The sequence below is a fragment of the Salvia splendens genome, chromosome 1 (assembly GCF_004379255.2).
Source record: "Salvia splendens isolate huo1 chromosome 1, SspV2, whole genome shotgun sequence".
Taxonomy (NCBI): domain Eukaryota; kingdom Viridiplantae; phylum Streptophyta; class Magnoliopsida; order Lamiales; family Lamiaceae; genus Salvia; species Salvia splendens.
This window is the reverse complement of record NC_056032.1, coordinates 29,401,813-29,414,172: the sequence shown is the minus strand read 5'-3', so window position 1 is coordinate 29,414,172 and position 12,360 is coordinate 29,401,813. Positions and strand designations below refer to the sequence as shown.

Sequence of the window (12,360 nt, the reverse complement as noted above, 5' to 3'; positions counted from 1 at the left end):
ACAATAGTCCCGATAGTGACCTACTAAATTGGCTACCTTTACCCACTCAAGGGAGAAACCGAATAGGAGAAGAGCAGCCAGAGCCAAACCCTGTCATAGACGCCGGTCCAACAGAGGAAGTTAGTAGCACCGCCGGGCCGTCAAACCCCACTAGTCAGAACGTGGAGTTAGGTGACATCGATCAACAGTCAACCCCGTCTTCGATTCCTGAGGTAAACAGTTCTGATATGGATATTGTACTTCCTGAGAATACTAATGAAACCAGGAACAATGGAGACGCTGGTGAAACTAGCGGGAGAAATAGGTAATCATATGACTTGCCCATGCGGAGCACTAGGGGAATTCCTCCCCGAAGGTATTCACCGGACTGGAAGGGAAGAAAGGCCAAATATGCAATAACTAATGTTGTACAGGGACAACTCTCAGAAATGGCCAGGGCATTCGAAGCAGCACTGTATGAGGAAGAAGAAATCCCACAGAAGTTCGAGGAAGCTGTAAAACATAAACATTGGAGGGAAGCCATGAAAAATGAGATAGATGTTCTAAAAAAAATGGAACATGGGAGAAGTGTACATTGCCTCAAGGAAAAAAGACAGTAGGATGTCGATGGGTATTTACAATTAAAAGAAGAGCTGATGGTTCAATTGAGAGGTACAAGGCGAGACTCGTGGCCAAAGGATACTCACAAGTGTATGGGGTAGACTATGACGAAACCTTTTCCCCAGTGGCAAAATTGGATACCGTTCGGACTCTACTGTCTATAGCAGCATGCAAGGATTGGCCCCTACACCAGTTCGATGTTACAAATGCCTTCCTTCATGGAGAACTCGAGGCAGACAAAGAAGTATATATGGAAGTGCCTCCGGACAAGTATGTCGTTTGAGGAAAACGTTGTATGGGCTAAAACAGTCCCCGAGGATTTGGTTTGGAAGATTCTGCCAAGCAATGTTCAAACTAGGATTTAAGCAAAGCCTGTCCGATCACACACTCTTCACAAAGAAGAGAGATGATAAGGTGACATGTCTGATCATCTACGTCGATGACATGATCATCACTAGAGATGATGTTGAAGAAATCCAGAGTCTAACAGAGAACTTGTTCAGAGAATTCGAGATGAAAGATCTTGGAGCACTGAAGTACTTCCTTGGAATTGAAGTGTTAAGGTCCCGATGCGGGATTTTCTTGAGGCAGAAAAAATATGTCTTGGATCTGTTGGTAGAAACAGGCTTATTGGAGTGTAAGCCCACAGAAACTCCCATGATCTCAAACCATGGATTGAAAATAGAAGAAGGAGCTGATCTAGCTGACAGAGAAAGGTATCAACGATTAGTGGGGAGGCTCATTTACCTTTCACATACCCGGCCGGACATCACATATGCAGTTGGCGTAATTAGTCAGTTCATGCACAAACCACAGGTTGATCATATGGAGGCCGCCTTAAGAATCGTTCGATATTTAAAAGGAACTGTGGGGTATGGAGTGTTCCTAGCAAAAGGAAAAGACCTGGAGGTCCATGGATACACTGACGCTGACTGGGCAAGCAATCCAATAGATAGAAGGTCGACAGGGGGATACTTCACATTCGTTGGAGGTAACCTCGTCACTTGGAGAAGCAAGAAGCAGAAGGTAGTAGCTCTATCTAGTGCTGAAGCCGAATTTCGAGGAATCAAGAGCGGACTCACTGAAATAATATGGTTGAGGAGACTGTTGACAGAAATTGGCTTCCCACCTACACGGAAAAGTCAACTATTTTGTGACAACAAAGCAGCAATCAGCATTTCAGAGAATCCAGTACAACACGACAGAACCAAACACGTGGAGGTCGATCGCCACTTCATCAAAGAAAAACTTGAAATGGGTACTATAGAGTTCCCGTTTGTTAGATCAGAAGAACAATTAGCTGACATACTAACCAAAGCAGTCCATCCAAAGATCTTCAAGGAAATATTGAGCAAGTTGAATATCGGAGATACCGTTACTCAACTTGAGGGGGAGTGTCAAATTACAGGAATCAAGGAGAGAAGATTAGGGGATTGATACAATACCCTAAAATAGATTGATATGCCATTAAGTGTTTTTCCTTAGTTAGGAATTATATTGTCCTATATATTGGGAGATATGTAACACATACAATCAAGCAATAAGAATTACCGATTCATTCTCTCAAATCTTTTCCTCTCTTCAATATGCATTGCCACAATATCGCCTCTCTCGATTACCATCGATAAGATATACCACCACAAAACACTAATAATAATGGGGTCACACTATTCACTAGCAACACTACTCTAACTACCACCCCCTCCTCTCTCCAACTTTACAAATTTTGTCTTAATTCTCGTGCTATAACATATGCACATATTTTATGGGACGGAGGGAGTACTATTATAATAATGTACCATTAGTCTATCATGCAATTATAATCTAACACTTTAAATTATAGTAATACAATAATAATAACAAATTAGTGAATGGAATTGGTAGGATCGCTTTTGTCATGACTGCGCCTTGCTAAGGATAGCATTGCTTGGTAAATCGTGACTAGGGGAGGGGATGAAAGAATTAACAATAAGACACACAAATACTTCTTGATAAGATAAAAGAGGTTCACAAGGCAACGAAAGATCATGAAGATCAAAAGAATGATTATCACAGGTCACTCGTTACTAACCATTGTTCTTATGACTCATCTAGTACAAAATACTACTCCTTCCGTCTCACTTTAGGAGTCCCATTTGAGTTCGGCACATGTTTTAAGAAATGTAAAGGAAAGTTGGTGAAAAAAATAGTGGAATGTGAGTCTTACTTTTTTATATTAGTTTTATAATAAAATGTGAGCGGAAAAAAGTTAGTGGAATGTGGGGCCTAATACCATTTATGGAATATTCCAACGGGGATTCCTAAAGTGGGACACCCAAAAATGATAAACCGGGATTCCTAAAGTGGGACGGAGGGAGTACAATAATGTACATCGGAAGGAGCTGTAACCACATGGTTATATGTATGAAGACACATGCTACGAAAATCCTACAAAAGAGATGAGACGACCACCAACTCCACTCAGCCACCATTTCATCACTGCTCAACCTGCACATTTAGAAAATACATGCATGGCTGAGTACGGGGTACTCAGTGGGCACACTGCCGAAAGATACATATATAAGAAAATTTATCATTATCATGCCATCACAGTAACACACGGGGGTTTTTCATAAATGCCCGAGCTTACTAAGTTCATTTTCATAAAACTCGTCTGATCAGACTAAGTTCATCCCAGTTATTTGCCATATCTGATAGTTCATTCTGTGTCGGGAAGGTGGCCACCTTCCACGATCATATTGACCGGCCAACCCTTACGATGACTCACGGTCCATTCCTTTGTGTACATTAACTCGAATAGGATCTTGGTCCTATTGGAGTCCAAATTCGATTCATTCATTCATTTGGCATCGCCAAATAGATAGGTATTACAAAATAAATAATTTATGGCACAAAAATATTTGAAAAGAAAGTAAGTGTGATTTTATTAAACAAAAATCATTTCATATATATTTATTAATTTTATCCACACTTAGTGTTGGATACAAAGCCCACCTCAAAGGAACTCTACACAAGCTTGAACACGCCCTTCTTGAAAGAGGGTATTTATTCAATTAGTCTTATGAATATTCATAAAGTATGATATGCAATGATCCTATATGGAAAATACATCCTATGTTCGAGGTTCAATCAAGATAACTTCATTCCATCAAAACTTATGGCTCTCTATTTTTAAAATGAGACTTTAGAAGTAAAAGACGTCTATTGGGAGAGAACTCATTAGGCTCATAGGCTTCTATCTCTAAGAAATTAATTAAGGGAGGCCCTTCTTGAGTTGAGCCCTAGTTGTACCAACTAAAACAAAAATCAGATTGTTGAAAAAAAGAACGCCTCTTTCCCTCTCTTTCTTTCTACCGTCGCCGGCCGTCTCCTCTAAAGGTAAGTTGTTCTCACCCTTCCCCTCTCTATTCCTTACTCAACAAATAAAAGCCATGAGTTCTATCACACCAACACTCACTCTTCTTTCTTCAAGCTTAGCACACTCACATCCCCTCTCTCGGTTAAAATTTTCAGGCACCGGCCCGCCGAGTGCAGCGGGGTTTGCACGGGGCAGCGGCTGCCGAGCGTGTGTGGCAGCAACGGCGGCGGCACGAGTTCGGCGTGTATGGCTGCTAGAATTTTTATGGTTGTACGTCTACTAGAATTTTGCAAAGCTTACTCAAGCTATGTCGTTGGTTCAATCATATGTGGCTAAGTTGTGTTCATGGGGAGAATATTATAAGATTAGGATTTGTAGACTGTAATACTACAATACATTCAAAATTCTACGATGCGCATGAAAAAGAAAAAAAGTGTATGTTTTGCATATTGATGTCGGTATGAAAAGAACAAAAGTTTAAAAGAACTAATACCATAATGCAAGCAAAAATGTGATTTAAAACTAGGAAATCAAAATGGTTCAAAGATAGATACCATGAGTAAAAGAAGAAGTGAAGGAGGTAATGAGAGACTTGCTTTTTCCTTTGCTTGAAAAAAATTTCATAAATCCTCAGTTAAAGAAAGTTTGATGATAGTGTCTTTGTGGTGGAACAAAAGAATTGAAGGGATGAAGTGGTGTAGTATTTATAGAGGAAAAAAGATATATGGATTTACATGGTTAGAAGCTTGGTTCATGAGGAAATGCATTTTCCATAGGTCATGGACTTTTTGCCAAATGAGGCAAGCTGTCACCTCTATCATTCACTATACCATCAATGCCAAGAGTATTATATCTTGTTACTTAAAATGACGGCTATCAAGTACGGCCGTCGTTTAGAAACCGTGTGTCGTCGTTTGGGAACCGTGCTTGATGTGATGTGATTTTGTCAAATGTCTCGCCTTGAATTGACATGCTTCTTATCCTTTCGTGTAGGTTTCAGGGTTCAAGGCGTGACTATTGAGCAAGGTCCGTAGGATATGGAAAATATTCATTATTTTTATTCTAGTGTTGAACTCGATGTAAAAACGTCTATGAACTTTCATTTGAAACTCGGACTTCACAAACGGACTGTAAGAAAATTAAATATTGTAGTAGAACTATTTTCATTCACCGTTTGAACGTACTTCATACATAGAGCTCGATCACAACACGTGGGAAAGGAGACTAGGCGCGAAGCTAAAAACTAATAAGTCGGTTTTCCAAATGAAAAGGGCGGGTGTTACAGCTTTCTTCATTTTATTCTCAAACATTGTTATAGTATATTGGATCGGTCGAAGACTATATGTTTCTTCATCATATTCCCAAACAATTTTATAATGGAATCCTCATTCAAATTGCAGAGTATTAAAGGAGGGTGGTAAGTCGGATAGAAGTTATTCTCTGTATATATTGAAGATCCCTTATTTTTTTAGGATCTCATAAGATTACATCCGAAATTACATGTTTAATTCACGAACATATCTAGTCTTTAATTTGTCAGATAGTTCACCGATCTAAATAACAGGATTATAGACATACTCCACAGATCAATTGAATATATTTCATTGCTAGTTTTACTTTTTGTAGATGAGTGCTAACAACTCACATTCCACTAGTTTTTTTAAGCTAAATGCAATAAGATAAATTTTAATATATACTTTTTTTATTAAATGATTATTTAGTAATTCATGTATATCTAGTATCAATGCCCAATAACCATTTGAATACATAAAATTCTATAAATAGTACAGTCCTAAAAACGATTTATTTAATTTATAATATTTAATAAAATAATTTTAAAAAACAAGAAAAAGTTAGTAGTATTATGCTCAGTCCATATCTACTTAGTTATCAAGTGGGCACATGATGGCCTTAGTCCAAATTTATAGAAAAAGCTTAACCCAACTTGAGCCGTTTTTGTCATCGGCCTAGGTCAAGCCGAATATTAAGGTGCCAGGCCAGAAATGGACATGGGTCAGTCTGGGCCGGCTCAACTCATTTGACAACTATGCTACCCAATCTAGATAACCAAATCTTGTACTAGGATTCAACGATTTATTTCTTCAAATAAAAAAGAATACCAAGTTTTAACATAAATATATAACAATTTGATGAAATAGATTATAGAAGATATAAAACATTTTTTTAATTAGAAAACCTATGTGGTCGAGCGACTAGCTAGCTAGTGAGTAACTAACTATATATGTATTATGTACGAAGCTAATACTTGTAGGTAGGGATGTCAATCTAGTCCGAATGGGTTGACCCGAATAACCTGGTAAAATCATAGGATTAGGGTCGGAAAATCGCAACCCAAATGCAGAATCGGGCTACACGGGCTGGCCAGGGGGTTGTGGGGTTAGCCCATGTGTTGAGCATTTAAAATAAAAATATAATTAAAATTTTGGGTTATATACTTATATGAAATATATACTGGTAATATCAATATTAAACGCAGTATTGATATGAAGTATATATGTCTTCTCTCTTAAATGGAATGCATGATTTCCATTTAATTGTAGTCAGATTCACGTGTGCTACTAATTAATCGATATGTAAATGTAGTTTGTTTCAATTTTCAATTGCCATTATTTTCTTTCTCTTGATCACTTTACTTTGATGATACTTTACTATTTGCGACAATATGTTTTTTAATAAGTAGAATATTGGATTGGATATAAGGTAACACATAAGATAACTTTTGACCCGAATAGCCCGTGGGTTAGCTCGAAACCCGGAGATTTAGAGTTAGGGCCGAAAATTTATAACCCGAAAAATTCATATCTCGACAACCCAAGTGGATTGGCCCGAACTCGAACGGGTTAGCTCAATTAACATCCCTACTTGTAAGTACAAGATGTACGGAGACAATATTATACCATACACCCTTGTTATTTTTCTTCATACTTATTAAAGAATCTAATAGTCATTATTTCATACATAGGGGCAACTAATAACCCTAGCCCTTTAACACATTTAATCAGCCTACATACATAGATTACACACAAAAATAATGAAGTTGTAATAGTAATACGACCAATACCTGGCATGACTTCCCCTATATAACCATCTCTTCCCAAACACATCCAAGCATCACACAATATAACAACATAACATAAAAAAAAATATTCAAGAATGTTGAATGTGAGTAAGGTTGTCTTGGTGATGGCTATCTGCGTTTTTGTGGCGGCGTTCAGCGCGGACGACTGCCAGCAGGTGCTTACGCAGCTGCAGCCGTGCAGGAACTACCTGAAATCGGGCGGTAGCGTCCCTGCCAACTGCTGCAAGGGCGTTGCTACGCTGAACAAGGCCGCCACCACGGCGACAAAGAAGCAGCAATTTTGTAAATGTCTGCAATCTGAGGCTAAATCTTTAGGCGTTAACTCAAATTATGCTTCAAGCTTGCCTCAGAAGTGTAAGGTTAACGTTGGCTATCCAATTAGCTACTCCGTTAATTGTACCCGGTAAATTATTTTATTTATTAATTAATTTATCTATTAATAATTTTTTTATATATTAATAAATGTTGTGTGTTTTTGCAGAATCCATTGAGTTGTGGAAATGTGTGATTTCGGAGTATGGAATAATTGATTAGGGTTTGTTATGTAGTACGTAAGTAATATTTATGTTTTCGATTTTTAATTTCGCCTTTTGTAATAACACGTGTGGTGGTAATAATATATTTCTTGTTACCTTTGATTTCTTGTACTATATATTAATGGAAATGTGGCAAGTTATAATTAGCAGCAAACGAAAGAAAAAAAATACAAGGAGTGAATATTTCACTAGTATATCCAAATCAGTAATAAATAAAAATAATAATTATGAAAGTGAATCGACGTAAAATCACAATTTCCAAACATTAAAAAAGTAAAAAAATCGACCTAGCAATATACATTAATTAAATTACTCCATCTGGAACACACTCTAAGTGACATATTTTCCTTTTAGGAATGTCTCACACTAAATGACACATTTCTAAATATACAAACATCACTATCTCTACTTTTTCACTCTCTCTTACTTTATTCTCTTCACTTTACTTACAAAACAACACTACATAAAATCTTGTATCGAATTAGAAATGTTGCACTTAGAATGGGAAGGAGGAAATATTAGTTTTTGGGCTGACTATGTCCTATATATTAATCTGGCTAAGTTAAACCCGAGATTGACGATTCACATATGACATACCAAACAATATTAGTTCAGCTAGCTAAGAACATCTCCAACCATTTATACTAAATTTAAATTCATTTTAGTACAAATGTCACATCAAATATGATTTTACTCCAATTATTTACATGAAACCCCAACTTAAAATAATATTCTTTATATTATGCATATTTGACTCAAAAAATTTGAAAAGGTTTTTTATTTTGTTTTAGCGTAAACCTAATAATAGGTACCATTAGAGCTAATTTATCCTATTTTACATTTTAGTGTACCATTGGAGATGGTCTAAGTTATTTGATAAGTCGCATTCTAGACCTTGGTTACTGGTCAGTATAACGTGCGTAATTGGATTATATCTGCAAAACAGTTGCTAAAGTGTGCAGGAAAAGGGTTTTAGTCAGTATGGAAGGGTTTCGGATAACCCAGGTGAAAAGAGCGCCAGAAGGGTGCAATACTGACCAGGATGCATGCCAGAAAAGGCTCGAGATGTAGAAGAAGGATTGCTGGGAAGGATCAACCACAAACAAGGGCAAAAGAGTCATTTCATGAAGAGAGTCTACCCTAAAAATCAAGGGCAGACCTCCCTATAAATGGAAGCCACTTGGAGAGAAAAAGGGGATTGACACTCCACTCTTAGTTAGAATATTTTTTTCTCGGTAGATCAGTTTCCTTCAGCATTGTCCTACAACTTCTCATTCCTCGCCACAACCATGATCACCTGAAGTTTCCAGAAGTCCGCCGGAGATTCGCCTTCCACCGTTCCAGCCAGTTCATTTCGTAGTCATAGCAGTTTCCTCGCCCGGAGTGGCAAAATAATCTTTATTTGCTTTCCTAGTTAATCTTTACTTGTTTTCCTTACGTTGGATCTGTTGCAATTTCAATACTTGTTAGCTTTTGAAGTACTTCGTTTAGATCCAAACGTTTTATGCAATGAAGTTGTTTTTATGCATCTCTTTCTGTTTGAATCTGTTTCATTCTGCCTAGATAGCTTAGATCTAGTTGTTGCGGTAATTTCTAAGGGTCGAAAGCAGGATTTCATTTGGAGTTGCTCGATCTGTGAGTGTTAGTTAAGTTGTTGTTTAGATTTAATTTCTGAAGTGATTAAGTGTGAAATCTGAGTTTACGTGATTTTGCCACCTTGCATGTTGTCCAGTATGTGTAGTTCTCGATTTTCACTTGTTTAATCTTTGAATTTTAGTGAGTTAATTTGTGGATCTGAATTGTGGAGTTGTTAATCTGTAATTTCATCTATGGAATCTGAGTTTGTTTGATTTTGTTCGTGCCTGTTGAAGAAGACAACATCCACATCCAAGTTTGAGACCACTTTTGCTTTTTAGTTGCTTTTTGTTTTATCCTTACTTTTTCTGCTGGTACCCTACAGATCTGTCAGTTTAGTTACCTAACTACCACTTATTCTCTGATATTCCGTTTAGTCTTTTATAGTAACCACCTACTTTCCACATGTCTCTGAAACACTTTGTTCTCCACTCTCACGTACACAGCCACACGTCGATCATTTTCACACCTACTAGTCAGTAGAGTACCACCTTAAATTCCCGCCTAGATAGGATCTCAACCCAAAGCGTGGTAGCTAACCAACCCTTCCAGAATATCACCACAATTTCCAAAGCGCATTCATCTTTGTGGGATTCGACCCTTACCACCACTATACTAATCAGTAGAAGTGGGTTGGGGAATTTCTTTGATAGCCAGGTTCAGGCTTAGCTGGGGTTTCTATCCTGATCAGTAGGATATATCATTGCTTTACACGACACCTGAAAGTGAAGCTTTATCATTATTCTTTTGAGCATGGGAATAAATTATGACAGATATGTGTAAGTGAGATGAGATGAGATGAGATGAAAAATTAACATGGGGCACTCTCTTCTGCTATAATCTCTTTGCAATATATGTAATGGCCATCACGGCCTAACTACCGAATCTTATGAAATAATTAAAGAGACGTGAAGCGAGATGCCTCTTCCTAAATACTTTAAATACGATAATTATACAATTCCTATGTTCGAATTTCACGATTTATAAATAACAAATCTGGAAATTTAAAGAAACGAGCAAGGATCGAATAAAATGGAAGTGTGTTCGTTTATTCCTTAAGTGAATAAAATACAACGTGTTACTTTCCGAACTATGTCTTAACTTGCAAATGTATGATAATGAGAATGAAGGGAAAACAATACATTCTAACATTATAAATATTTCGTACATGTTGAAAGAAAAGAAAGCTTGGAAAAACACTACCTTATTACAACTAAAAATGCTAAGCTTATGCCATCCCTCAGGCCCAGTTTCGGCCCGATTATAGACGGCCCGATGGGCCGGGATGTCAAGGTGGCAGCCGTATGCAATCAGTCTCCTTCCCTGCCAAATGCAAACAAATTAAACAAGAAAAATGCATGCATAAGATACTAAGGCTTTCAGCAAACTAGTCAAACAAGGAAAAGGGGCAACACTACCTTATTTGATGGAGACCAAGAGTTACATAAATTAGGAGGATGGGGGGAGGGAGGGCTGCATTCCCTGCACTCAACAGCCGCTACAAACCGAGGAAAAGCCACCACCACAGACTGCCGAGTGCACCATTTCAGAGAGGGAAAGCTGCCGTATCACTGCAGTACTCTACACCACAGCCCAACAACCTCTGCCCAGCTTGTGAATTCAGTGAAATGCAGCAAAAGGGCAAGGAAAACTGAGGCCCTGCAGTAGGGCAGCAATTGGGGATGCAATTGAAATGAATACACAAGTACATGCCCTGCCTTGCTGCAGGAGGATCAACCAACATAGGAGCAGCCTAAGGACCCCTTTTCTGCCAAACAACCAGCCTTTACAGATTTTCAGTTACACACTCCCTATATATGTGATGAGCCCCTCGGCCTTTACTGCCTTCACCACCACATATCATTTACAAGTTAGTGAGTTAAAGAGTGAGAGAGGCTGAGGCTAGAGACAGGAATCAGAGTAGTGCAAGAAGGTAATCCCCACCCCCTTCTTCTTCTTTTTTCCAAACTCAACCATGAACCATATCAGCATGTAGTGACACCTTATACTAGGAAATCACAGCATGTAGATTTCGAGAGCACAGCTAAACTCCGTGATGGGGTACGTACTAAACAAGCCCAATAGCAGTGACGGCCCATCAGCCCAAAGCCCAAGGAAGAGTATCAGTTCGGCATTACCAAAGAGTTCGGCCCCAGCCTACAGCTCGGTAAAAGCCGACCAATCAAGCTCTACTCTCAGATCGGCAAAAGCTGCTCGGCAATAGTTCAGCAGTTCGGTCTCAGTATTCGACCGAACTTGGAGATAGTGGACTCATGCAGAACCTCCACGACCTCCACTACACGATCTATTTAGTGGTGTCAACTCACGCAGGATCTCATGCAGGATAGCGGACCAAACAAAGAGATAATGGACCCATGCAGGATCTCATGACCTCCACGACATCCACAACCTAGTTAGTGGTGATGTAAGCCACGACTTAGTTAGTGGTGATGCAAGCCACGATCTTAGTTCAATGTATAAATAGAACTTAGATCAGATAGACTAGGAGGAAGAAGAAGCTCTCTAAACATCAAATATCATATAGCAAGTCTGTATTTGTAAGCTGTAAACCAGATCAAGCAATACAATCTTGCCCTCCTTTCTTCCCGTGGACGTAGATTTACCTCAGTAAATCGAACCACGTAATTCCTTGTGTCGTGATCTATATTTTCTTTTACCCGCATTTGTTACCATCAAAAATTCGCCCAATCATCACTGGCGCCGTCTGTGGGAAACAGAGAACCAAATTTGTGATAAAGCGAATTTTTGACCCTTTTTCACCCAAAAAAAAAAAATGCATACCAGATCACGTAACACCCATAATACCGTTCGTGATAACCATGAGGAAGCTAGTCCAGCCCACAGGTCTGGAAAACAGCCTCGGGAGAAATCTACTTCCAGTTCTCACGGAGAAGGAACAAGCCGCTCAAAGACTCATCGCACCGAGTCTTCCCAGCAGCCCGATTTGAACGAGGCTGTCAAGTTGTTTTTGGCCGAGAAGCAGGAAGAGTTCTTAATTTTCCTGCAAAAGGGCCAAAAGCCGGAGACGAAAACGGTGGATTCTCCCTCCTCATCCAGACATGAAAGTCACTACCGCAGTAGTGCCGTGTCTTCCAGGAAGAAGAATCCTC

General features: G+C 38.8%; 1 protein-coding gene across 1 annotated transcript; it reads left to right on the top strand.

Moving 5' to 3' along the window:
- The first annotated feature begins 7,092 nt into the window (after nt 1–7,092).
- Nucleotides 7,093–7,696, top strand: LOC121803898 (non-specific lipid-transfer protein 1-like). The gene is made up of 2 exons (XM_042203475.1): nt 7,093–7,461; nt 7,540–7,696. Exons 1-2 carry the CDS (start codon nt 7,133–7,135, stop codon nt 7,547–7,549), a joined length of 339 nt encoding a protein of 112 aa, XP_042059409.1. The 5' UTR covers nt 7,093–7,132; the 3' UTR covers nt 7,550–7,696.
- The last annotated feature ends 4,664 nt before the right edge of the window (nt 7,697–12,360 follow it).

What these genes read in the sequence shown, in the direction of transcription:
- LOC121803898 (XM_042203475.1), top strand. Translation starts at nt 7,133, where the DNA reads ATGTTGAATGTGAGTAAGGTTGTCTTGGTGATGGCTATCTGCGTTTTT.